This window comes from Doryrhamphus excisus, linkage group LG3 (assembly GCF_037039965.1).
Source record: "Doryrhamphus excisus strain RoL-2023G ecotype Guam linkage group LG3, RoL_Dexc_Guam_v1.1, whole genome shotgun sequence".
Lineage (NCBI taxonomy): Eukaryota > Metazoa > Chordata > Actinopteri > Syngnathiformes > Syngnathidae > Doryrhamphus > Doryrhamphus excisus.
This window is the reverse complement of record NC_136359.1, coordinates 8,779,380-8,807,157: the sequence shown is the minus strand read 5'-3', so window position 1 is coordinate 8,807,157 and position 27,778 is coordinate 8,779,380. Positions and strand designations below refer to the sequence as shown.

At 40.4% G+C, this 27,778-nt stretch overlaps 2 protein-coding genes across 3 annotated transcripts in view; one reads left to right on the top strand and one right to left on the bottom strand.

The window, feature by feature from the left end:
- Positions 1-106: 106 nt before the first annotated feature.
- Positions 107-26,034, top strand: fancc (FA complementation group C). The gene is made up of 16 exons (XM_058069792.2): positions 107-254; positions 1,857-2,019; positions 8,173-8,260; positions 8,331-8,425; positions 11,975-12,082; positions 14,684-14,748; positions 15,283-15,447; positions 15,626-15,785; positions 18,527-18,582; positions 19,521-19,620; positions 19,870-19,945; positions 21,612-21,708; positions 21,803-21,965; positions 22,764-22,991; positions 24,082-24,267; positions 25,849-26,034. Exons 2-15 carry the CDS (start codon positions 1,861-1,863, stop codon positions 24,253-24,255), a joined length of 1,734 nt encoding a protein of 577 aa, XP_057925775.2. The 5' UTR covers positions 107-254; positions 1,857-1,860; the 3' UTR covers positions 24,256-24,267; positions 25,849-26,034.
- Positions 25,701-27,778, bottom strand: part of aopep (aminopeptidase O (putative)) — an 89,226-nt gene continuing 87,148 nt past the window's right edge. For both annotated transcript variants that reach the window (XM_078789597.1, XM_058069790.2), the window contains one exon: positions 25,701-25,964. The gene's annotated coding sequence lies outside the window, so the exon portion shown is untranslated. The remainder of the gene's footprint in view (positions 25,965-27,778) is intronic.

Below are 27,778 nucleotides of genomic sequence, written 5' to 3'. Positions count from 1 at the left end.
CTTGTGCTTGCTACCTACAGTATATTCCACTACATTTCCCATCACCACTTGCGCTCACAGATATATTACGTCGATGTTCATCATCAGCCAATCGCATTCTTCCGAACGCGGAACTTGGTGAAAAGAGGGAAATCCAGTCGTACGGAAAACGAAAACGAAATTAAACATACAACTACAGCACTATATATTTACATATATATAGTATAAATCTTCCGCTTTGACGAGATTTAAATAGATTTAAGCGTCATTTACAGGTAAGTTAGAGTTTGTTTTGCCGTCTAAGAAACTAGCTTGTCACAACCATGTAAAGCAAGCCGATGTGCGTATGTACTCGATATGGCTTTTACATGTTAATTTCTCTTTTACTTGTTGCTTTACTCCAGACAAACCACTCCAACACAATTCATCTTTGGGTTTACACTGCAATGGAGTCTCAAAAACATTGTACAATGAGGAAAGTGTTTCGGAAAACCATGACTCAAACGTCGCTAGAAAAACCTTCAGCATGGAGTTTGAATGTATAGTGGTTAACATTCATTAAGTCTTCCTTAAAGCGTCCTCAAACTCAATTACTCACTTGTCCTCAAAGCTTGAATTGGTTTATACTGTATTTTATTTTTACACTTGTGTGACAGTTATTTAGTAGAAATGTCCTCCACATTCGGCGACTTCATCACTGTTTTTTATGTCTATAAGACTCTGCAAGGAGAAATACCTCAATATCAATATCAACCTCTTGCACCTTTCCCATAATAATTATCACCTGACATCTAGTGACATCATTATGCTGTCTCTTTCAACAGCCAAAATTCCTTTAGTTTAGCTGAGTGACTTCTATCACTCCACCTGTTTAAACAGAAACTGGTCTAGATGTACAATAGCAATCAAGTATGTTGTCTTTTTACTTAAATTTTTGTCCTCATTGATCGTATGGTTGTATTGTGGATTCCTTTATATGTTTTGTTTTTACTTTATGTTGGGGGGGCTCTTGACAGGTCATCATTGTAAATGAGAAGCAGTTCTCAGTTGATCTTACCTGCTAAAATAAAGGTGAAGTGAATAAAAAAAAAAATGGGGACAAGTAGTGCAAGCCACTGTTGCACTTATGCTAAGAGTCCACTGGGCTGGCGTCAGTTGGTGCCAGTTTGCGGCAATGCAATTTGCTGTGGCATGCAGTGGCTAAAACTGTCTCCCAACTGGCTCGTGGTGGCCCGTAACGGCGGCAAAAATTTGGCAGTTTGGCAAAAAAAAAAAGAGTTTGGCAGCAAGAAAATTTCAAAATGTTTAAAAACCTTCGTTCACCAAGTGGAACCAAATGTCGCAAACAATCCGCCTATTGGAATTCACTGGAATGTAATGGCGCAAGCCAAGTTGCGCTAATGATACTAGGAGTCCACTGGGCCGGCGCCAGTTGGTGCCAGTTTGCGCTGTGATTGTGATTGGTGTGTAGCGGCTCGCCAAGGCGCCGAATAACGGCAACATCCCGAGCGAACATTAATTCAGCGCCACAGCGAGCCACTACACATGAATCACATAATCTTTTGCGTGAACTGGCACCAACTGGCGCCGGCTTAGTGGACTCCTAGCATAACATAATCGTGATTTCTCCATTAGATTGCATGTTTGTGTGATTCAAGATTGTGATTTTTTTTTGTGCAGGGCTAGTTTGTATTGAGAGATGATTGTTTTGCTTTGTACAAGATTCAGCAAAATCTTATTACATTGTGATTAAAGCGTGATTAAAGCCATGTGAATTACTCGTAGCGCCTTTCCCTGTTCTGCGTGAAGCCACAAGACAAGACGCAGCTTCCAACCTCTCTATGTAATCATGAGAATTGTTTCTCTCATACAAACAGAGCCATGGCTCAGCCAGGGGTCCAACTCCAGCAAACAGAAATACAGTTCTGGCTGGACAAAGTGAAATGCTGGGGTGAAGCTGACGCTTGTAAAGATGCCTGCTTTCACTTGAGCAGACTGAGGGATTTCCTCCAGAGACTTCTTACACACATCACCAACGTGGTAAGTATGGAACACTCTAACAGCTATTGCTGGTTCAGTCATACAACCATCCCTTATACACTTGTCAACCTACCGAGATAAATTATCAATTGGTTCAGCAGCCAAATGGCCGTCAGATTAATGACGACAAACACTAGTACACACACTCCCAGCCTCTGTCCATGCTAGACCATGAACAGTGAGTCCAGCGTTCTGAGGCCAACAGAGGCTGCTTTGTGCTCTGCAGAGGTTGCCTATGTCTGGCTGGCAGCTCTGCAATGTTGGGTTTGTCAGGTAATAGCCGCGCTGGGACCCACAGTGCTAACCAATTGTATCCCCAGATGAGCTCCAGCAACCTCGGGATTCGAGGTATCAGGCAGGAGAGGGTGCAGGACTGATATTTCAGGGATGGTAACACCACAACTGCTAGAAAACTCCTTAAAACGTTTACATGTGCGTATAAAGACGTATTACCCTTTTGAACTGATATTGTTCTGAGAAGCCAAACTCTTTACTTAAGTGCCTTAATCGATTCATCGATGGCCAGGGGATGCGCCTGTGGGGACAGTACAATGATCAGGACTTGCTTATCATTAATAATAGATGTCAATAGACATAAAACATAAAATGATACAATTTTGATATGCGGATCATTACAATAAACTGGTGTAACTCAACTTAAATTTACTTAAATTTACTTAAATTGACGAGTATCTGTAAAAAAAAAAAAAAAACTTTCCATCTTCAAGTCATTTTGCATGACTCCAGGCATACGTCATGTAGAGGTGTGGAAAACGAAGGATAGGGTTTGAAATATATGAAAAAAAAGGGAAAGAAAGCTGGTATAATTTAATTGGACTGAAATCCCTTTTACCGGCCCTGAAGTCATAGACCAGCTGAGGATAGCCTGCTTCTTGGCAGCACTCTGCATCCCTTGATGACTTAACTACTTTCTTGTGGCTTGTGTCCCAAATGTCCAGCGTTGAAAAAGAAAGAGTCATCGCTCAGGAAATACCTTGGTGTCAAGTTTTGCCTGACATTTGCTATGCCAAAAATTCAATACCGTACACCTGACAGCATCCCTAATGCATAGAAGAACAGCAAGTAGTTTAGCTTGCTTGATTTATGTGCGTCCTTCATTCTAAATTAGCCAAAGACATCTAGAAACCTGTCCCCTGTCTGTCTACAATCAAAGACGCAAGCTTTTTTACATTAGCAACAAATGTCAGCAAGGCATTGATATGCTATGTATTTTCCATGTGATGTCTTTGACATGTAGATGACCATTTGCAGGTGCATAATCATCATCATCAATGTGCACTCACATACTGTAGCTCTGGATCACATCATGCTGTTGGCAGGGGGGGCCCTTTAAGAGAAGCCCACCTACTGTATCGCCACTCTGCTTCCCATTAATGGTGATCTCACTTTGAGTCAAGTCTTGTTTGTTTGATGCTCTTTTAACACACAGGCCTAAAGCTACCTAAACATTTGCTGCTTTGAAGACCAAATTAGGCATAATTCACATTTTAAACCCTCCTGTCCTCCTAGTATGGTCCCCCTCTTTTGTCGTATAATTGTTGTTCTTTAATGGGGAACCCCTATAGAGCTCTTTATCGAGGCATTTCCACCTAAAACAGATAACTCTATACAAATATTTTACCTTGGGGCGGCAGTAGACCAAACCATGCAAGTCTTTTGACCAAAACGGATCACACAACAGTTTTTGGACACACTTGGCTATTAGGGATGTAAATCTCTTAGTGAGAGACGATTCGAGATTCTATCAGAATTAACCATGCAATAACTATGAAATACTGTAAAACTGTGACTTAGTCAACATGTATATAGCGTACATGACTTCTGATTTTGCACTTTATCTGCTAATGTTTTGCTTTGCTGTAAGCCTGATAGAGGCTATGGAGCATGTCCATACGTTCTCAGTTGTCAACACAGGTAAAGTCTTCTTCTAATTCTTCCTTGTTTTATTTTTCTAATGATGAGTGATGAACAAGATGATGTGCCTGCACACCCAGTCAGCCATTTTTTTGAAGGCCACCAAGGAACGTATGGAAGGTATCTCAAAAAGGCAGCTGAATGGATCGTACGAGAGCTCTTTCGCTCCCTGTCAACACTTGAGGCCCATTCTTGAGTTTCTCTCTGCTTGAGCAACCGCACCTTGCCTCAATTACACTTGCATATGTCCAATTGCAGCGTGTGGGCTTCTGCTGCAACAAAGCTGTGCTGTTGAACCTAATTAACTCAAGAGTTCAAGCATACGATACAGGTTTTGATATGGGTTAATCAGGTAACACTGTACACAGGCTTGGCGATGCTGTAGGAGCACATGTGCAGACATGCTTCTAATGCTGTCGATTACCGCTTGGTTTAGCTATTTTATGGTGGTGTTTGTATTTCGGAGAGGTCACAATAAATGTTTCTAAAATTCTCAAATGCTGTCAAGTGATTTTAAAATTTCCTACAAACTTTAGCAGGCTGCTGGGTGAAGCAGTGTTGGTTTTATTAAAAGCACAGTGCTTAATGTACAGTATGTTTGTTTCTATTCGTAGAGCATCCGGAAAGTATTCACAGTGCTTCACTTTTTCTACATTTTGTCATGTTACAGCCTCATTCCAAACTGAATTAAATTCATCTCTTACCTCAAAATTCTACACAAAATGCTCCATTATGACAATGTGAAAAAAGGTTTTTTTGACATGTTTTGAATTTATTAAAAATAGAAAACAAAAAAATCACATTTATATAAGTTTTCACAGCCTTTGCCATGAAGCTCAAAATTGAGCTCAGGTGCATCTTTTTTCCACTGATCATCCTTGAGATCTTTCTACAGCTTAATTGGAGTCCACCTGCAGTAAATTCAGTTGATTGGACATGATTTGGAAAGGCACACACCTGTCTATATAAGGTCCCACAGTTGACTGTACATGTCAGAGCACAAACACCAAGCATGAAGTCAAAAGAACTGTCTGTAGACCTGCGAGACAGGATTGTCTTGAGGCACAAATCTGGGGAAGGATACAGAAAAATTTCTGCTGCTTTGAAGGTCCCAATGAGCACAGTGGCCTCCATTATTCGTAAATGGAAGACGTTTGGAACCACCAGGACTCTTCCTAGAGCTGGCCGGCCCAGAGCGATCGGGGAAGAAGGGCCTTAGTCAGGGAGGTGACCAAGGCCCCGATGGTCACTCTGTCAGAGCCCCAGCGTTCCTCTGTGGAGAGAGGAGAGCCTTCCAGAAGGACAACCATCTCTGCAGCAATCCACCAATCAGGCCTGTATGGTAGAGTGGCCAGACGCAAGCCACTCCTTAGTAAAAGGAACATGGCAGCCCGTCTGGAATTTGCCAAAAAGCACCTGAATGACTCTCAGACCATGAGAAACAAAATTCTCTGGTCTAATGAGACAAAGATTGAACTCTTTGGTGTGAATGCCAGGCCATGTTTGGAGGAAACCAGGCACTGCTCATCACCAGGCCAATACCATCCCTACAGTGAAGCATGGTGGTGGCAGCATCATGCTGTGGGGATGTTTTTCAGCAGCAGGAACTGGCAGACTAGTCAGGATAGAAGGAAAATGAATGCAGCAATATATAGAGATATCCTGGATGAAAACCTGCTCCAGAGCGCTCTTGACCTCAGTAGACTGGTCATGTACCTTGACCATATAGACAGTAGACATTAGCACACAGCCAAGATCTCAAAAGATTGGCTTCAGAACCACTCCGTGAATGTCCTGGAGTGGCCCAGCCAGAGTCCAGACTTGAATCCGATCGAACATCTCTGGAGAGATCTGAAAATGGCTGTGCACAGACGTCTCCCATCCAACCTGATGGAGCTTGAGACTTATTGCAAAGAAGAATGGGCAAAACTGCCTAAAGATAGGTGTGCTAAACTTGTGGGATCATATTCAAAAAGACTTGAGGCTGTAATTGCTGCCAAAGGTGGATCAACAAAGTATTAAGCAAAGGCTGTGAATACTTATGTAAATGTGATTTTTTTGTTTTCTATTTTTAATAAATTCAAAACATGTCAAAAAAACCTTTTTTCACATTGTCATAATGGAGTGTTTTGTGTAGAATTTTGAGGTAAGAGATGAATTTAATTCAGTTTGGAATGAGGCTGTAACATGACAAAATATAGAAAAAGTGAAGCGCTGTGAATACTTTCCGGATGCACTGTATACTGTTTTGGTTAGCTACTTTTACTACTCATAATACCTCATGATTCAATCATTAGTTTTAATAGTAGTTGTAAAGTTGATTGTAGAGTTCCACAGACCTTGAAATCATGCAATTCACAATTTGACCAACATTTCCTGGAAAAACATCAGCATCTGAGTGGACATGCTTGATGTCACATGAGAATATATTACAACCTCGGCTCAGAGAGCAGGGTATCCAAAGTGCAGCCTGGTGGCCATTTGTGAACCATGGCTGTTTTTTTTTAATTGGCCTGTGGCACATTCTAAAAAATATAATTTAACAAAAAAACCCGAATAACAGCAAAAATAGAAAAATCATAATATTAGAAGGAATATTAGTCAGAATATTAGAAGGAAAAGTTAGAAGGAAAAACAAGAAAACAGTCATAATTTAATAAGAATAAACTCTTGATATTGTGAAGATAAATAATGTCATTATAGTAGCATCGAGATTAAATATTAAAGTAAAAATGTTTTCTGAATGAGAAATGAAGGGGTATTTTTTGCAGAATTAGGTTGGGGAAAAGGTTATATATAATATGAGACTAAATTCAAAATATTATGGTATATAGAAACATTATGATATCATAATCTTATTTATAATCATTCATTCATTCATTCATTTTCTACCGCTTAACCTCACGAGGGTTGCGGGGGGTGCATGTTTTTGGAATGTGGGAGGAAACCGGAGTACCCGGAGAAAACCCACGCATGCACGGGTAGAACATGCGAACTCCACACAGATGGCCGAGGGTGCCATTGAACTTGGGTTTCCTAGCTGTGAGGCTTGCGCGCTACCCACTTCTCCATTGTGCAGCTTATTTATAATGATAATAGATATAAATATATGAATATAATAACTGTAAATATAACCGAAACATGGAAGTAGCCACAGCCGCGGGAGAATGTGGTGAAGGAAATACACTTCTAATTGCGTAGAAAGCAGCAGTGTTCAATATCCTGCTCTAAACGATGATGATGGTCGTGTCCATTTTGATGAGCTTGTTGGGTATGGAGACAGGGATCTGACCATTTCCCGGTCTGGTGATGTCACCATATGAAAATTAGATGAGTGAATTTACTCCCATTACAAACTGGTCCTACTGATGATTTATCTCATTAACAGTATCCATTTATCTGTAACCATTTTCAAGATGTAACCTTTGGACATAGTAGGATCCAAATATATGATATATTTTTTGGCGCCTAAAGGGTCATTGATGAAACGTGTTCACAGGAGCCCCTATCATAACGTCGGGCCTCCCACTGGGCTGAAATGGCCCAAACATCCTTTCAATTTTCAGTCTGTGACCCTCAGTGGACAAAGAAAAAGGAAAGGGGCAGCATTGGCCAGTAGGTAGAATTGGGATGTTTTATCTTTTTTGATGATGTGTTGTTGAAATTGCTGGATCACCCAAAAACTGGAAGGTTTGTGGTTCAAACCTGCTTCCTCCATCCCCGTCACTGATGTTGTGCCCTTGACTTAAACCACCTTGCCTTCAGTGCTGCCCGCAATGGTGTAGAAATTTGAATTAAGGTTTGGTGGCGGTCAGAGAAGCTCATAGGTGTTAATTGGCAGCCATGTTTTTCCTACGTCTACCCAAGGGCAGCTGAGGCTACAGCTTGAGTTTAGCACCACCGGTGTGTGACTGGAGTGAATGAATAATGGTTTCACTGTGAAGCACTGTGGGTACCTTGAAAAAAGGCGCTATATAAATCCCATCCATTATTAATATTATTACTGCGGATTCCAAAGATAAGAAAAGTTTGACCATGATGGCAGACTCACACCGAGTCTTTCTTCCTTCCATGGTTTCTTCATGTCGGTGCCCTATCCATATGAGAAATCCCTGAAGATGACTTTTGTCGTGATTTGGTCCTGTATACAAGGAATTGAATTGAAGTGGATATTATTGAACATGCTACAATAGATGGTGTCCTTTTGCCTGTCCCAAGGGCTCCACGACAGAGACCATGAAAAACATGCCTTCTCTTGGCCAGCTTGTGGGCCGTCTCTGTTGGAACCCAGTGGTTACTGCTCATGGTGAGTTTTTCATAACTCTATTAACAAATGTACGCATCATTGCAGTATTTCTCCATGTTACTCTTTAAAGATGAAACCAGAGCGCTGATCTTCCAGTGTCTGTGGGGACTACACACCGAGCAGCCAGCCAATGCTTTGGAAAGAAAGACCAACCAATGGATACAGGTATGGATTCTTAGCACTTTTAACAAATGCTATGCAGGTTTGCTGCTATATATGAGCAGACGGTATTGACTCAAATATACAGTGTGGTTGCATCTCTTCAGGTGGATGGTGTATAATGAGTGAGTGAAAGAAAAGCTCAGTCACCATGTCGCCACCACTTGCCTTGAATATAATACGACCTGGCTTGAGACGTTTTACTCAGGAAAGATATTGCCATGTATACAGTAGGTAATAAAAATGAAGCAATTGCGATTGAATTTTTCAATTTTTTTCATCATTGTACTCGACGGTGGTGGCCATCACCTTAATTTCTGTTAAATTTTAAAGATGCATTTTTCTCGAAATCTGGATTTTACTAGTGGTGGATGAATTAGACTTTTTTTTCTCTCCTTGAACTCCCAAACGTACTTTCAAAGCAAGTTAAAATGAGCCATTTGACTTCCTTTTCCTCACCAGCGAAAGATTAGCATTTATATTGTGGTCCTACCCACTCTTTGACTTTACTGTGGTTTTAAGGCTCACCAGGGAGGCAAAGAGTGCAGATAGAACTTAACAGGGTTCAAATGCTGATGCTGTATGATGTGGAACCTTTCACATTTTTATCAAATTAACTTTGTGTTTTTGATTAAAAAATAAAAACATCATGCTAATTAAAACAGTACATTGCCTTGAAAGGCAGTTTCAAGGCACTCCCATGCACATGTGCCTGTGTTTTATAGTATGGAATTAAACATGTAAACTCATACAATCCCAGCCATTTTTCAAAGGTTTTTGATTGATTTTAATTGTTTTTGATGATTAGTCTCTCATCTTTCATTAAAAAAAAGTTTGTTTTTACCTTTTTTCATTTTTTAATAATCAGCTGTAAAACATTGTTAGTTTTTCAGCAAACATGCGCTCTTCTATTATCACCTCTTTGTGCCTCTCACGCAAAAAAAACAAAACTAAACGTAAAAGACGTATAAATATGTCTTTGGTAGCAGATGAGTTAATATTTTAGTGACTGTTCTATCATAACGGCTACATTTTCAGCACTGGAGCAAGCCAGCGCTGACCATCTTGTCTTGTAGTACTACGTAGGTCCTGAAGAGGCGGTAACGAGGCACCTGATGGATGTCACTCATGAATGAGCAGCATCGTTCTTTCAACACTGACATATCATTTAGTGCTATGATTGAATGGCAGAGAATGAATCAGTTGTTGACATGAGAAAATGAGGAACATCCTTATCGCTATAACTTTATAGTAATATACCGCCCCCTAGTGGTTTGGAGTGTATAATATGCTCTCATGTTTGCGTACTCAATGTGTTTCTGCTACACATTATGATGCCCACATGTATGTGATTGCATGTGTACATTATTTTTGCCTTCTCATTGTGTGTCTGTCAGCGCTGCGTGTGAGTGTGTCGCCTGATGTTTTAAAGCAGACTTATGTGTCGTCCTTGCAGGATGACCACACAGTTATGCGGAAAAGCATGGCACAGTCTTTGAGGAGATGATGAATAAAGTGTGTTATATTAGAGGGCTGCTGATTGCTTAATCTCTGACGGTGTTCTTTAGTGAGTCAAACGGGTGAACCACAGACGTTCCCTGGAGCCTCTGTGGTTGCTTTGCAGTGTTCTGACTCTAAGCTCACACTGGGTAGAATACTTAGTGTTTGATGTGAAAATAGTGGTCTACATCAAACGGACACTTAATGTATGTCTTCCTTCATGGGTGCCATGTCCTCTTTGACTACAGTATATCCTGTATAGTTTGACTTGTATGAGTTGTACAATCATAAATGAACATACTACTTAGTATATTTGCACTACTAAAACACACACCTCACTGTTATGTACAATAATGCTTCAAATGTGCAATACTGGACTTATGTGCAATAACATTCATTCATCCAAGTGAAACTTGGAATATTGTAGTGTGAAATTCCACATTTGGTTACTGCAATTCTACATCTTGTCACTGTATAGGTTATTGTTTTTGACTGCAATTCTACATTTTGTTATTGTATAGGCTATTGTTTTTGATGTACATATATTTACACTTATTTTGAACCGCACCTGCCACTTTTATATTTAGATTGTTGTTCCTTGTTTTATTTTAATCCTTTTCCTTATTCTTATTTTTACCTTCTACAAAATGCACCGTGAAGTTGCACTCAAATTTCGTTGTATGCAAGATTTGTAAAAACAAAACAAAACAAAAAAAACTTAATCAGCAGCCGTCCCTCTGCATTTTCCCTCTGCAACACTATGCGTCATTATAATAGTTATATTTAATTTATGCACCAGCCTCTTTGTAAGCTTGTATGACTGGTTAAGAATGTTTAATGTCTGAAAGGATGAGTAGTTTTCATTTATTTTAGTTTAATTTAGTTATTCATTCATATAAGGTTAATTTAAGAATGTTATACAGTATTGCCTGTACAGTTATGACGATGACAATTTAACCCTGGAACAGATTGTTTATATTTTACTATACAGCACTGTGTTGAAACTATATGAGATTCCACTGTACTGTGTAAATGTGAATTATAAAGCTTATGTATCTCTGGAAACAAAAGATGACTTTTGTCTTAACGTATTGTAGGTCTGACTTTCATCTCCTTCTGGTGGCCACACCCTTTCCTTCATGGTCTAACCAGACTTCATTTGACTTTCTCATCCGTCACTAAAGCCAATCCCACCATGCCTTCTAACCAAGTGTGGGAGAAGTGTGATGGTCTTTTGTGTGGACTGACTGTAAGGAAGTCATGGACGGCGCTCACATGGTAGTGATTGGGGTTTGTTTTGTGAGACGACGTGGAGGGTAAAAGCAGAAACAAACCGCACACGGGACTGACTCTCGGCCGCCTGGCATCCCAAGTATTTTACTTGTCTCTCGCTTTGCCTTCCCCATGATCCCCCCTTTTGTCTCCAAAAAAATACGCAAAGTCCACTTTTTGTGGCGGGCTTGTTACTGTGCCCCATTGAAGTCACATTGCGCTGTAACAAAATGAGAGGCCCTTTTTGACAAAGTGCCTTTCCTAAACAAGTCTGTAACTTTAATGTGGTGGTTTAGAGACTCATGTTTCAATGGTTACATCAGTGCCCAACTTGGGGAACCAACCCAAAGTGTTGTTTACGAATCATTTTGACCACTGAATACTGCAGGCTATCAATTTTGTGTAATAACGCAAAGAACACACCATGCCACAAAAAAGAGACTTTTAGTCTTGTATTTCCTTTCCTTGGCCCCTCATCACCATCATCAGCCTTTTTCACTTGAGAATCACTTGACTTTATTGGTGTTGTTTTATCAGTGTGTGATGAGGCCCCTTCTGAAAAATGCTTGTAAAACACTGGGGTCCTTTGTATTGAAGAATGCTCACATCTGAAGGTCCTTCTCATATGTAGTCCATACATTCTTTTACCTCCTGGAATGCCCCACCCCCCATTTGTGTTTCAAATGGTGCCAAAAGCCTCATTCTTAGATTTCGGAAACCAATTAGCTTACTATTTAAGGTCCAAATAACTTTCCACATCATGTCTTGTTTTCCCTTCAACAGAAGGTCTTGTGCCAACTTGCAACCAAAGACGATGCAAACCCATCCAGTCTTTTGTTGAAAGAATTGTGCCTGTCGCCAACACAGTACCATCTCCAAGTTCTCAGAAAGGTAAAGAATAGATAATGACTCTCTTTATCATGACGGTGGCGCATTAACTCATTCAATACCAAAGACGTATTTATACGTTTTTATAATCCCAAACGCCCAATCGCAACAACCAATTGATACGTTTTTTTTCTTTTTTTTAATGCGTGAACATTTCATATCCACATTCACATGGTGAGACCAGCGATGTTGTTTGGTCTAAAGCAGGGGTCAGCAACCCGCGGCTCTAGAGCCGCATGTGGCTCTTTAGCCTCTTTCTTGTGGCTCCCTTTGCAATGCTTGAATATTTTTTTTAACACCCGAGTGAAGAAAATGCACGTCTTTGTAATAAGTTTTAAAAATTCCAACTTTGTGTGAGTCCATGAATGCATCCTGACTGAGTTCTGACTCACGAGGGTGAGCAGACAGGATGCTATTCAGTTCTCTCTCTCAGAGGTAAACATGTAGGAAAATACTTTATAAATACTTTTCATACTTTCCCAGAGCTATTAGACAATTCTAAAAAATAAATTAGAGATCATCTAAAAACAGCGGCATTAAAACTTCAGGTATCAAGTAAGTTTACAGTAATTTACACATATTTATGTTAGTTTATATATAATATAATACTAGCAAGAGTACTCCAACTCATTTTTTCTTATCTGAACTATTTTGATACCCCCAAATTCCCTCCAATTTTGTTTTAAACATACTATGTTTTACGGCTCCAGGCTATTTTTCTTTAGTGACCAAGGGGGTGAAATGGCTCTTTTCATAATAAAGGTTGCCGACCCCTGGTCTAAAGACAGTGCCACTGAGGAAAAGACAGGAAGCAGGACTAGATGTAGCAGAGATGAGGATGCTGGTGTTCTCATTGGGAGTGACCAGGATGGATAGGATCAGGAAGGAGTACATCAGAGGGACGTTACATGTTAGAGGCCTTGGAGATAAAGTCAGAAAGGCCAGACTGAGATGGTTGGGACATGTCAAGAGGAGAGATGGTGAATATATTGGTAGAAGGATGCTGCCAGGTAGGAGGCGTAGATGAAGCCGAAGAGGAGGTTTATGGATGTAGTGAAGGAGGACATGAGGATAGTTGGTAGGCAAACAGATGCAGAAGACAGGGTTGGATGGAGGCGGTTGATTTGTTGTGGCGACCCCTGAAGGGAAAAGCCGAAATAGAAAGAAGAATGCATGAACATGAACAATTTTAAGCCATAACAAAAGTGAATTTGATAAGAGCTCGGCAGGGATCAAGTGAATGGAAAAGTCACACATGACAGGAAGAAGGAGAGCTTGGAGGAGTGCACACTCACTCCAAATGTAAAAATTGTAAATAGTTCAATCAATCAATTCAATCCAATCATTAATATTCCCGTCGGGCATGCTAAAGCATGCCGTACTGCCAAGAGTTTTTTTTAAAGCGGTTCTTGTTGGGTGTTGGTAAAACACGGACTGCGTAATTCCGGTGGTAATTTGCAAACCAATCCTTGCAAATCTTGAAATTAACCAATCAGAATCGTTTATTTAGACCGCGGTCCTTAATCCACAATCCGCGTTTTACCCACACCCGTTCTTGTTCGCGATCAACCAATCAGCGATCGTTTTACTAGGAAAACATCTATCATGGCGTCCCTGCCAACATCGTCTAATTCTTCAACAACTTCTGAAGGAAAACACCAAAAAGTGATGAAACAGTGCCTCCTAAAGAAGTATTTTATTAGCGGCAGCAAATCAAATGATGGCACAGGTGAGTGAATCACATTGCTGTGACAATTTGAAGTGGTCACAATGAAACACCACCCATTAGATCCAATACCAAGTGCTGATTTTGCACAAGCTACAAAATCTAGCGGTTCAATTTCTCTGTGTATTTTTCTCACCTTTGCTTCACAACTTATTGTTTGACCATTGAGCATTTTTTTCTGGATTAAAAACACTTTACTAGTACACAAATGTGTCAAATGTTTCATTGTGGTGCACAACTTATAAATATCACTGCTTACTACGACTACCATATGTAAGGTGGCATGGTTTGCCATGTTAACATACATCTCCACAATTTTTCAGACATTCCTCCAAATACAATGCATCAGTACTATTATCTGATGAATTATCAGCATATATTGATATATGATATCATTATGGCAGTCTTCATTTTACATGGGGCAAGTAGTTCTCACCTTAAGGATTCCCCATGGGCAAGTCATTTTTGTTTTTAACGTAGAGCCCTGACTGTATAGCTATAGAACACAATATTCTGTGTACCTAGAAAGATCAGTCAAAATCGTCTAAAATGGCCGGTACTGTGGGGATTGTCTTTGGTAAACTGTCTAGGATTGAATGAGTTAATACACAGTATTACGAACGGTAATGAGAGTATTGTGATTATTATTATTATTATTATTGAAGTACAGTAGATCATGTTTAAATTATTTTTTTAAAATCCTCACCCTTCTCCGTGATCGTTTAACTTTTTGTATGTAACATACTTTAAGAATGTGAAATATCAGAGTTAATAGAGATAATAGATAGACTCTCAAATAGAGATTTGTCGATAGCTTATTCAGTCATAAATGTAAAAAAGGAGTAAGTTCTGTGTTGGCAACTTTTCCCATAATTCAGATGGTGGCACAGTTGCAGGAAAACACTGAAAAACCCTGCAGTTTGTTGGGTGGCGCAAATCAGAGGTAAGAGGTTTTTTTTTGTTTTTTTTAAGCGTAAGGCAAAATACCATATTGACTCAAATCAGACCGGCTGGAAAAAACGTTTCTCAAAGGTAGCAAACAACAGAAAAGGAGTTTTGAAGCTAATGTTAAGATAATGGTGATTAATGGAGCACAGTCATTAAGCAACTAGCTGCCAGCTAAGAAATATGCTATGTTTTTTACCATATGCGTAATTCCATCTTATAAGCTGCTACTTTTAAAAATTGGACGAGTGAAGTGGACGCTAATATCGCATTTGGAAGTCTTATGCAGCATTCCTGTTTTGATCTGACAAATCTTAAGTAAGTTTGATCAAGTGTAGAATTACTTCTGCTTGAACTGCTTTGATCGTGACAATTGATGAACTTTGATGGGTCCCTACGGTAAGCCTTCTATACAGATCCAACATAACTGCCTTTCTATGGTGTGGTGGGAAATGATGTTAGAAGGGTGTGAGGCAAGTTCAGTTTGTACTGTATAAACAGTGTACCTAATAAAAAGGCTGTGTGTATGCAGGTGTTCGTGTAGCAGGATTGCGGCTATATCCGAGGCTTGCATCCCCTTGGTTACCTGCCCTGAAGTTGCTCCTCTCATTGGAGCTTTACTGCAGAGGCCATTGATATGTGCAGAATCAGCTCTTACTGATAGCTTCCATGGCGCTATAAGCTCTGCCTATTCCAGGTAATCCACACACAGATACATTTGGAAATGTTTTATGCCCTTTTCTTTTTTAGTTAAACACTATGATTGCTTCAAAGTATCCCTTCCTGCGCCTCAACATCTGGTTTGCAGATGGTTCAACTTACAATGTGATACAATGTGAGCGTGTGTGTGTGTAATATGACTTTAATGTTCTCAGCGGTCGCTTGTCACTGGAGGACCAGGCTGTCGTCACCCTGTGGTATCGCAACCTGCCCAGCCTGGAGGAAGCGGTGCTCAGTCTGCTGGAGTCAACTGTCCTTGGCATTCCTGGGACGTCACTGCAGCAGCTCCAGCAGCAAATAGCACAGTCACTCCTGGTGGGTCATGTTGGCGACATTACTCATTTTGCTTCATTTGTCCCAGTGCAGAATACAGGAATCACGATTACTAATACAGTATTAAACTTGTTGTTTTTTTTTTTTTTTTACATTTTATAACAATATTTGCTAAATTTCCATTTATTTTTGGTAGTCCTTTTTTCCGACACCTGGCTAACGTGCACTATATTTGGATTTGCTTTGCGCTTGTCTCACATCATTTGGCCAGCTCCTAAGTGCGTCTCACATCATTTGGCATGTGCCACACAGTCTTTATTGTCTGGGCTAAATCACTCGAGTCCTCCTCCTTCTTCCCCTCTCCTTGTTTCACAAAGGAAAGATCATGCCCTGTTCAAAGAGCGGCAAAGTCATTCAGCTCTCTGTTAAGGTCCTGGGGAAGTATGCATTGCTGTGAGAAAATGTACGCTTTCCTACATAAACGCTGTTTTACATGCACAAATTCCTGATATGCATTGACTGTGGTAATGATACACACTATGAAGGGCCACACTGAAAGGATTAAGAAAAAAGTGAAACATGAGAAGGAGGTTGTAAAGCGACTAGAATAAAGCAGGCTTGTAATATTATAAAATAATCATAAAATGACTCTTATAGGGTCATGATTCTGATATTCTGACTTCTAATAACTTCCAACTTTTCCTGCTTATAATAACTTTGTCTTATCCAATTTTAATGTAGTCTCATACAATTACAACTTTATTGTTACATTACTTCAATTAGTTTAAAATTACAAACTATTGTAATATTACGAGTTATTCTCCCAATATTTCCATGGAATTCTCATCCTATTATGATTTTTTCCTATAAAATTAGGACTTTAATAATATTCTAACTTTCTTCATACATTTATGATTATAAGATTATGACTTAATTTTTGGACACGATTCACGTTTTTTTCGTGAAATTGAGCAACTTTATCTCGACACATTTATTCATCACTTGACTTTATTGTTGAAAAATTATGACTTTATTGTAATATTATGGCTTTATCTGGTATTTTTGCATGTTAACATTATGACTTTATCTTGTAAAATTATTTCTTTTTACAAATGCCAACTTAATTTTTCTCATATTTTGACTTTTTTTTCCTTCAATTCTATGACTTTTTCTTCTCATAGTACTATTCTTTTACCTTGTTTACTATCTTACTTTCCTTGTGTAAACCTATCCAAACAGCTTGTCATCTATGTTGCTACTGTTTACCCAGAGTGATGGTCCACTTGAGGTGTGCAGAACTTGGTAACAGCACAGTTTTGAAGTTTCACGTTTCTATAGCCATGAAATCAAATGGATTGCTGTGTAGATGACGAACACTGCACTCCTGATTGCCGTCCTCTGTTTGCATGAGTTACTAATGAGGTTTGTTGGAAAGAACTTAAAGAGATATATATATTTCCATTTATATGCGTGTGTGCGCGTGTGTATATACGTATATGTATATACGTATATGTATATAAGAGGGAAGAGAGAAAAATCCTTATGTTTATGTCTCTCTTCTCTTCTGGACCTATTTGTTTATCCATCTCTGATTGACCTCTTTTTTTTTTCTCCCCCCTATCACTTTGGCGGTTCACATGCACATGTGTACACACACACAAACACACACACACGTGTAGTGCTTGGCTTATGATATTACATCTGGTGTAGTCTGTCGTTAAGAGGTTGGGAGGCAACGTTTAGGTTTCACTTTAGGTTTAGGTTTCAAGGATGTCGGTTGTGTCCGTGTATAAAACAGGCATGGGCAAAAACACGTAGACTGGCTTGTGTTTCCCCCCCAATCACTTTTTTTTCAAATTTTGTCAAATTGGGTAACCTGAAATTAGGGCGGACATTCCTCGTTTCGCCTTGTGCCATCTCTCCCCAGTCTATTCAGACTCGAGCCCAATAACAATAAACCTTCGCTTCCTGGTTTCCAACCGCCAGAAACAAACATAAAAAAACAGGATGTTTGTTGCGTGCTGTAATTGAGCTTCCTTGAAGTGTTAGTGGTAAGGTAATAGAGGCGGATGCTAAAAGGCCCCATCTGTTTTCACTAGCAGGAGCCATGACAGTTTAGTTCACACTGGCGTGCAAAGCAAGCTTGCAAAACCTCTCAATTACAGTTGCTGTTCTACTTGCAATGTCATCTTTTGGCCTGACAGGACAACTCAGATAGACATTGGATGAAGGCGGGGATGTTGCAATAGCAGTCATCCACTTGGGGGGGCTGTTTCTCCTAACTAAGTAATGTGGAGGATGTTGTAGTACATACTGTACATGGTACGGTATACAAGTTAATACAGTAACTGTAAGTGCACCATATGTGTGTTTTTGCATGTGTTCCCACTACTGCACCTTGAGGCCTGTATACAAAGCAGCATGCTTCTCTACCATGTCTTTGTGACAGGGGTGTGTGAATATATGGTGAATATTTCAAATTAAGAGACACATCAACATGTAGGGGATGGCAGACATGAGCAGTGCAGCTGTTAAGTGTTTGTGCTGGGGCGTTTTTAGAATGTGTTAAATCTAAAACACATGAAGAGCTTACAAAATGTGGCGATGACTTGAGGGGGAGAAAAAACGGGAGAATGAGGCACAATGTTGGTGTAAGAGTGACATCTAGTGGTCGGTATATGTAACTTGCTGGTCGGTACAGTATTTCCATCAAAGTGGCTGTTGCTGTTGTAGCAAGGTTACACACTGAACAACAGAATGATTACTGTGCCTCTGTGTTGCAGCCGAAAGCCTGCGCCCAGCACTCCGCCATCTTTTTGGTGGCAAATGATATCTTCAGGTAAGCCTGTTTATTAAAGTTAGATACAGTAACTGCTCCAAATGAATGCCGCTCTTCAATTCAGATGCGTGGTCAACAAATACAAGCAACCACCGTGGTCCCCAATTTGCACCGGCTCAAAAAACACTGGCATTATCAGCTGTGGCTGTAGGCAACCTCCTGAAGTATGTTTATCAACTCCTCTATGTGCGTTTTAAAACGTCGCTACTAAGCTGTAGTTGTCAATCTCATGTGTGTTACACCTGCCCAACTGGTTTTTACAATCAGTTTGCTCCTTTGCGCTATTACAGCATTGGTTCTGTTGCTGCTGTGCTTTTTCATGCCCTCAAAATCATTGTTAAATAATGAAGGTTAGTTTAGAGTTAAATAACAGCCTCTCTGCAATTATTGCCCTGTCTTTTCTGTACTTGAGGTAAATAAATGAGTAGTATGTATTTGTATTTGCCCCTGATGTCTGTGTGAACGGCATAAGCGCTTGTTTGACAGATTGACTTTTATTGCAGGCTTGAATTCACTTAGGCATAATAATAACATACTAATCATCATAATAATAACATGGGCCGGCCATTTTTATGATTATATCTACTCTATTGGATAATATGAGTGTAAAGGTGACTGTAGGGGTGTTATTGTATGTCGACAGGGCTCTAATATTAAAAACTATGTAAAAGGTTTGTTGAAACAATTAATAACAAATCCTACTTTGTGATAAATGGTGTCCATGAAGTTTTCATATGAAAGAAGGATGCTTATAAATGCTGCATAGGAAAAAAACCATAAAGTAATTGCTCACTGTATGAAATTACCAATGCATTACATATGCATGAGTTTTGTAAGCAGTGTAGTGTTTTAACATGCATGCAGAGGTAGACGGAGCTGCTACTTCAAATGCAGCGACTTCAACAGCTGTTGCCGGGTGTGTGTTTTGCATTTGCCAGATTCCTCCTGAAGAAGCGAGAGGCTAATCCAGACATCAGGATTCTCATCCAAATGTTTACCAGCCGATTCTATCAGGAACTGACACTGTTACATCCACGGGTGAGTACGCCTTGAAGCACAATATGTTCTCCTTTTTATTAACCACTAGATGGCAGTGGCGGCATTCTTAGATTGCATGTCACCTTATTGGCCGCAGTCACACCGGCACGAAAATGCCAGCCAATTACACGCCACATTACACACTTAGCAGCCAGTGCATCACCGCAACACAGCCCCGCCATCCTGACTGTCATTTGTCAAGCTCTCGGAGGGTGATTTATGCATTCACATATTTTCTGTCCTTTTCAGGTCCGTTTACCTTTGAAGGCCTTCTTCCCTCTGTCCCCGAAAAATCTGCTGCTTCCGCTCTTGACCCAGCCTTCAGGTTAGTGCAATGGTACCCAACAGCTGTGCCGCGACACATTGGTGTGCCATCAGAGATCATCAAGTGCCTTGTGGGAAATTATCCAATTTCACTTAAAGGGACCGTTTGCAACTGATACGCGGGCTGGCTAGAGGGCGCTAACTTTCCAACTAAGCATTATTTTCCTGTTCCGAGCATGTAAGCTATGTATGTGCATGAGTTACGTTGATGATAGTGATTTGGCAAAGTTTAGCTACTAATGTTAGCTGTCTATTCTATTGTAACAACAAATTGTTGGTCGCCTCTTTGCACGGTGGTCATCTGATTTTCGACAATTTTATTATGATTTCAAATTTTATTTGGAATACTGAAAAATATAGACATTTATTTCATCAATCCGGTCTTTTGAACCACTACTGCTAACATGTGATAGGCGGTGGTGGTGCTTTTAGTCTGCTTTCAGTTAATTGGTCCGAAAATGTGTATTTATTTAGTACAAATAATGGATATTTTGCTCATCTACGCCAACACCGTATAGAGACAGGCAAAACAAAAATAATGTTCTTCCACGAGATAGCAGAAGGTGCGTAATTAACGCATAAATCTTCCCAATGTAAAATATGTGCTACAGTGTTAGCTCAATAAAGGTTGTGAAACACTGGGTTATTGTATCTTTCAATGGATGGCATTGTCTGAACTGTGTGCAAACAAGACACTTTCCGCTGCACCTTGAATGACCATGCTTGTTTTCACTCATCAATACTAGTTAATGAGACCGGTGAACTTTGTACAGAGTTTGTGTCATTACAAAAATGACGTGCAACCTGCTTTGCTGCTCAGTTTTGAGGTAGTGTGTTCATTTGACAATGCGTTTCTTACTGAGCGCTGTTATCCTTCCAACGGTGCCTACCAAATAATGCATCCTTTTGAACATCAGCAATCTCCAGTGTGGCGGCGTAGGCATGTTTATTAGTGGCAAAGGTGAATCTGCTGCTTATCAATGTGTGGCCAGACTGGTCTGCATGTGTATACAGGAAGGATTTACAATACCTGAATGGTGCCATTTGGGAATACTGGAGCACGGCCAGAAGTTAATGATTACTACTTATTTATATGTGTGTGTGCTGAAGGGCAGTTCTTCACTGCAGAGTGAATAGAAATGATAAAGTTTGATAGGCTGAAGTTTTCACACTTTTATTCCCCATTTGTATGCCCTGAAAAGAAGACTGCCTGAGGGTTAAGACCTGGACCAACTCACCAAGTATTAGGTACACCTGAACGCCCCGTAGTTGAACAGTTCATTCACATTGTGGTGTGTATAAAACTGAAAGCAATATCATTTCCGGTTACGTTATGAGAGAAAACATCTGATTTTCTGCGGATTGAGACGGCTAATACATGCAAGACTGCTATTACTGCTATTACACACACAACCACTATCATGTCTGGCCTGAAGCTGAGCTGCAGTGTTGTTGGATGCACAGATTGTCATATACAGGTGACCGTTCTGGAACGACTCTCACTAGATGAACATGTAGGTGGAGTTATGGTTCATGGTTTAAACTGCTCACATTTTTTGCATTGGAGTTGCATTTTATTTTTAAATTGGGTATATTTTGCTGCATTTGCTGCTGGTAATTGAGTGCAGAACACTCAAGTTTGAGTCTTACTGTGGTGTTCTTTGCAGAGGTGCCAGGAGAGGCTCGGAGACGTCACCTGAACTGGCTGAGTGGCTCATTACGGAGACTGACAGAGGAAGAAGAGGAGGCAGGTGCCAGCAGAAGGTTAGAGAGGAAAATGCGTGTTTTTATCTTTTATGTCACGACATTATCAATCTATCTATATACGTATCTTACCTATGTGGGGTTCATCCCATAGCATCTTTGAGGCCTGGTTCCTGCTGGTTCAGTGTTCCCATTGGGTGCAAGCGGCCCTGCAGCTCCTGGTCACCACAGAGCTCCCGGACTTGCACCCCTTGCTGTGGCTGCTGACCTTTTACCACCACCCCACCAACAGGGGGCACTGCAGGGATGTACAACTGGTAATTCTGTCTCCAGCATTTATTTTTCATTTTACTCCAAATTGTCCATAGGTATGAATGTGAGTGTGAATGGTTGTTTGTCTATATGTGCCCTGTGATTGGCTGGCGACCAGTCCAGGGTGTACCCCGCCTCTCGCCCGAAGACAGCTGGGATAGGCTCCAGCACCCCCTGCGACCCTCGTGAGGAAAAGCGGTAGAAAATGAATGAATGAATGAATTTCCATCACTTTTTGATTACACATTAGATACATCACAGCATATCATAGCAATTTGTATATTTATTGACCTGTAGACATGAATAGGGACTTCCAAGCCGACACTTGACTGTACTGACAGAGACACACGCCAAAGTGCAATGGAAGAATACACGTCGACCGAGGTAATGGAATTCCGGGTCGTTGCTAAGCATCGAGTCGCAGCTCACATATTGATGCTTATTTGCTAGTAGAGGAAAGCTAATGTGTCCGTAGCGTATTCCAACAGTCTTGACAATGAGCTACCGTGGTGTAGGTCAATGGGATGACGATGGCGGACCATTAAAGTATATTTTCAACAGCACCCAGCAAACAGAGCGGGGGGGGGCACATTAAAGAGTAAATTATGGATGACTCCTATCAGAGAGGTGAAGAGGAGGATGAAGTATTGATTTCTCGGTCAGGAGTTTCATCTCTCTTGTCTCCTGTTGCTCTGCCTCCTTCTATAATGCAGCAGACACGCTGTCGTCTGGCCGCGGCCTTTGTCGGTGAATTACTCATACACCCGATTTGTAATTAGCCCGCCTTCCTTTACGTCTTCCAGGTCCACCTTACAGAAGCCCGAGACCACCTGCACCACCTCTTTGTCTCAGCACCCCCTCCTGCACATCAGCCCCCTCTTCCAGTGGAGCGGCTCCACAGTCTGCTGGCGCTCATTTCGCCGGGCACTCGGCAGCCATCGGCGGCGCCATTATTGATTGTCGACCTTGTGGTCAACTTTGCAGTTTTCTCACAACAATCACAGAGAGTCTCTGCAGAGATTGTGCACACGGTGAGGATGACTCTATCTATCTGTCTCACTTTACGATAAGTTACACACAAATACAGTAGGAGGAATTGATGAGTAGTGGTTCGACTTGGGTGGGTTCGTTACTCATGAACTACTTTCATTTTTATTTTAACGGATATGTATATGTAGTGGAGCTGCACGGCGTCGAGTAGTTTGTGCGCAGACCACACAGATAGGAGATTAGGGTTCAATTCCACCCTCGGCCATCTCTGTGTGGAGTTTGCATGTTCTCTTTGTGCATGTGTGGCTTTTCTCCGGTATTCTGGTTTCCTCCCACATTCCAAAAACATGCTAGGTTAATTGGCGACTCCAAATTGTCCATAGGTATGAATGTGAGTGTGAATGGTTGTTTGTCTACGTATATGTGCCCTGTGATTGGCTGGCGACCAGCCTAGGGTGTACCCCGCCTCTCGCCGAAAGACAGCTGGGATAGGCTCCAGCACCCCTTGCGACCCTCATGAGGAAAAGCGGTAGAAAATGAATGAATGAATGAATGAATGAATGAATGTATATGTAGTGAATATGGTTGTTTTACCACAACATTAACACAATGTTGGAATCCACAACTCACCTTTTTTTGTATTTCTTTCTGGTATTCTCACTAGAAAGCTTGAATGATAAGCAGATCTCGCAAATGCGAGTACAGCCCTCACGTTGTATAGAAATGACCCCGATACAACTCGGGAGTAGTCTCTCAGTACAGCGTGTGCCTCGTGCAGCACCAGACTATGACTCCACACCTCCATGCTTGACTATAGGCAAGGTGTAGGTGTTATAACCGTGATAACCGTGATAACCAACTCTTTGGTCTTTTCCGACTGACAGTTGGTGGCACCATGATATGTGTGCATCCCTGCTTATGTTCCTTAATAAGTTATTTTAAACTTGACATACTTCTGTAATGTAGCAATAATAGTGTAGTGTTGATTATTTAACAATCCAAATAATGGATGTCCCCCATTGGCTAGGGAAGTACTGTACTGTTTCCCAAGGTTTTGGAGGTGTGTGTGTGTTTGGTGTGTGTCTACCAGGCTGATGATTGTGCATGTAATGTGTGTGTATGTGATGCCAGGTGGCGGCTCAGGCCGGTCTGGCCAGTGAAGCGGTACGTGTTCTGGACTCTCTGGGGCACCGACTCAGCGCGACGAGTTCCCCGTCAAGTGAGGCTGACAGAGCAAGCATCAGGATCAAGGAGCTTCACAACACCCTTCGGGACCTCCCTGCAGACTCCCGCCCCTTGCTTTGACCTTTGACGCAGGTGAGACCTCACACCCACACATGAGCCGGTTCAGCGCCCGTTCAGGGTTTTTCTTCATGAGTTTGCAGCATCATAAATGAAGGTCACGCTTATGTGCTGCAGGGACAGCAAGGGATCTACTAAATGACACACAATTACACACAGACACAGATGAAGCGTACAAGGACGGTGAAGCAGTGACGGATCACTGTGGCAACATTATCCCTCATCGAACGACTACCTCACTATAATACTGTATAGTTCTTTCAACACACATGTTGACATCTGTCTTTCAATTAAATGGTATGCAAAAACCAATATCTGGTCATGAAATACATTCTTGGAATTTAATATCTCTTTAAATTTCCATCCATCCATTTCTTTTCTATGCTGCTTATCCTATGCCCATACCCGCGGGGGTATGCTGGTGCCTATCCCAACTGACTTTGGGCGAGACGTACACAAATGTAGTATCTTTAAATATCTTTGACCCATTCTGATTGGACACTTCGTAAGTGCTGTAATCTTCCAGCAATTTGATGGCACATGGAAAATGATAAAGTATTTCCCTGGAAAAACAACAACAAAAAAATGTTACAGAAAAATAAAAGCCTAGACAAGACAAAAAACGAGAGCTTTGTATAAGAGTATGACAAAAAGTTGCAGAGTATGAGAAATATATTTCAATATTAAAGTCAGTTTTGCCAATACAGCATATTACAACTTTAATCATGCAGTATTGAAATATTTTTCTTATAATATTATGAATATATTCATTTTCTTCTTTTGGTTTTATTCTTGTAATACATTTTTTTCTCTTTCTGACATTCATTCATTTTCTACCGCTTATCTTCACGAGGGTCACGGGGTGCTGGAGCCTATCCCAGCTGTCTTCGGGCAAGAGGTGGGGTACACCCTGGACTGGTGGCCGGCCAATCACAGGGCACATATAGACAAACAACCATTCACACTCACATTCATACCTATGGACAATTTGGAGTGGCCAATTAACCTAGCAGGTTTTTGGAATGTGGGAGGAAACAGGAGTACCCGGAGAAAACCCACACATGCACGGGGAGAACATGCAAACTCCACACAGAGATGGCCGAGGGTGGAATTGAACTCGGGTAGCCTTCTCATAATGAAATAGTTTATATTTTATCAATCAGTCAGCCCATTGTCATATCCTTTTGAAAGTAGATTCAGTGAGTTAGCATTCAACCTGTAATACATACAAAAATGACCTCAAATATGTATCCCTTCTTTACCAATATGTTCTGTTGTTATAATCTCACAATCCACACGTGTTTTGTCTGCGGTGTATCTCTTACATGGACGCCACATAATGCATGAAGTCATATGTTATGTATGAAAACACCTAAAAAGGATTTGCAGTCTAAACTCTTTCACAGCCTGATTGGAGCTTCAGACTAAACACACACACACACACACTCTGAGGTTTTCCAGAACGTCTTTATTTGCTCATCATTCACATATAAAGAATAGTCACATTTTAAATATGTGACCACACAACTCACTATGGACTATTGTTACAGTACAAGACTTGTTTTATGTGTCTTATTTTGAACTGTCCCTCCCCAGTCAGCAGGAAGCCTTGGCTAGGGGAATCGGACCTCCGCAACATTCCGGTGTTCGCCACGAGTACTCAACCTTTGCACGACCCCAAACTCCTGTCATCTCCGTCTGCTGTCAGCAGCCTGAAGACAGAGAGCGAGAGAGTAGTTGTTTATTGCAGTGGTACATTTATATATATGTGTATATGTATATGTGTGTATATATGTACATGTGTGTATGTATGTGTATATATATGTGTATATGTTTGTATATATATGTGTGTGTATATGTATATGCACGTATATATGTATATGTATATGCATATATGTATGTATATATGCATATGTATGTATGTATATGCATATGTATGTATACGTATGTATATATGTATACGTATATATATATGTATACGTATGTATATATGTATACGTATATATATATGTATACGTATGTATATATTTATACGTATGTACATATATAGTATATATAGGCGACCTCTGCTGGACACATGATGAATAATAGTCACAACTTCTGCAACTCATAAGAATGTTCTAGTCTGTGGTTCAAAAAAGTCACATGGCAAGATCCAGAACAACTTATATAATGTCATCAAATTATGCTAAAACATAATAATGTTGACAGATGAAGGCATTCATAACATCAATCATAAAGAGCTTTACCAAGAAATGATGTGCCAAATTCATTTTATTCTGGCAGTTGATGACTGCGGATGATTTTTGATAAAATAGTGTATTAAATATACTGACTGTATGATATTTGTATCAAGCATCAAATACAAAAACCCAATCCCGATATGGTTGCTGCGGTCACATGATAGTTGGCGAGTGGACTGGACTCCTGTTCCTGCTGAACTGAGCCAGTGGTTGTGTAGGACTGATTATCAGCTCAGTAGGCACAGGAGGCAGAGTCCTAATCTTGCTGCCTGTTCTTTTTCTCCACTCTTTATATTTTGGTTTTCAATAGACAGCTGAATCAAGTTGGGACAAACTGAAAACATAAAACTCCATCAAGATGTATATTTTTGTCTTTCAGAATGTGATTGCGTGATGACTAGATGGTGAATCCTTTCCGCCATGTTGTCTCTTGATGAGGCGGACACCATTAGAGTATCATCAATCACGTCTAATGTACAGTATATGGCCTCCCTCTTTTTATGGACCTTTGATGGTCATTACTCTAGGCCCTAAATATAGGTGGATCAGTGACACCCCGAACATGGACCTCATTTCTAATTCACACATCCGTCCTCATTGAGACGACACCCCCCAATCCCATTTAGAATCCCTCTTAAAGATGGATTGCCATAAGCATAATAGTTTAATGTACACTATATATGCACTAAATTGATGTCTCAGGACAAACCCCGGCATCAGTTAGTCTTTTTTTGGACAATTGTACTACTACAATTATATTCTACTATTTGGGGGTACAACAAGGACTGCCAAGTATAGCTGGAACCGAAAAAGGAAATATCAATTGGTAGGAGGCTGTTTATATACAGTATACTGCAGGCGCTAACAAACTTTACCAACTCAGGGCCCACTTGAAAATCTAAACAATGTCCGCAGCCCACCTTTGTCCTATAAACAGTACATAGACGAAATGCTGCGTTCTCAGAGCACTTAACTTATATAATAATAATAATAATAACAACAATAATATTAAGGATTGAAATGAAAGCACAGGGATAAAGGAAGCCCAAACTTTTAATCTAATTAATTCTCATACTTTTCATAACTGCATTCAAGACTGGCATGCTGACCAGAGAGCTACGTTCCAATCATAAACTGTGTAAGGCTCCTAAAATATTGTGACAGGTCAGTAACACTCAATAGGTTATTACTTAGGCCTATAATTTTTTTTTAAATCGTGCAATTAATATTTTACAATAAAAATAATTAAAAAAAATAATATTTGCAAAAATGAATCCTATTTT

Excerpts from the sequence above, each read along its gene's own strand:
- fancc (XM_058069792.2), top strand. The coding sequence starts at position 1,861 with ATGGCTCAGCCAGGGGTCCAACTCCAGCAAACAGAAATACAGTTCTGG. Across the intron at positions 12,083-14,683 it reads ATCTCCAAGTTCTCAGAAAG|ATGGTGGCACAGTTGCAGGA; the intron begins GTAAAGAATAGA and ends CCCATAATTCAG. Across the intron at positions 15,786-18,526 it reads AAATAGCACAGTCACTCCTG|CCGAAAGCCTGCGCCCAGCA; the intron begins GTGGGTCATGTT and ends TCTGTGTTGCAG.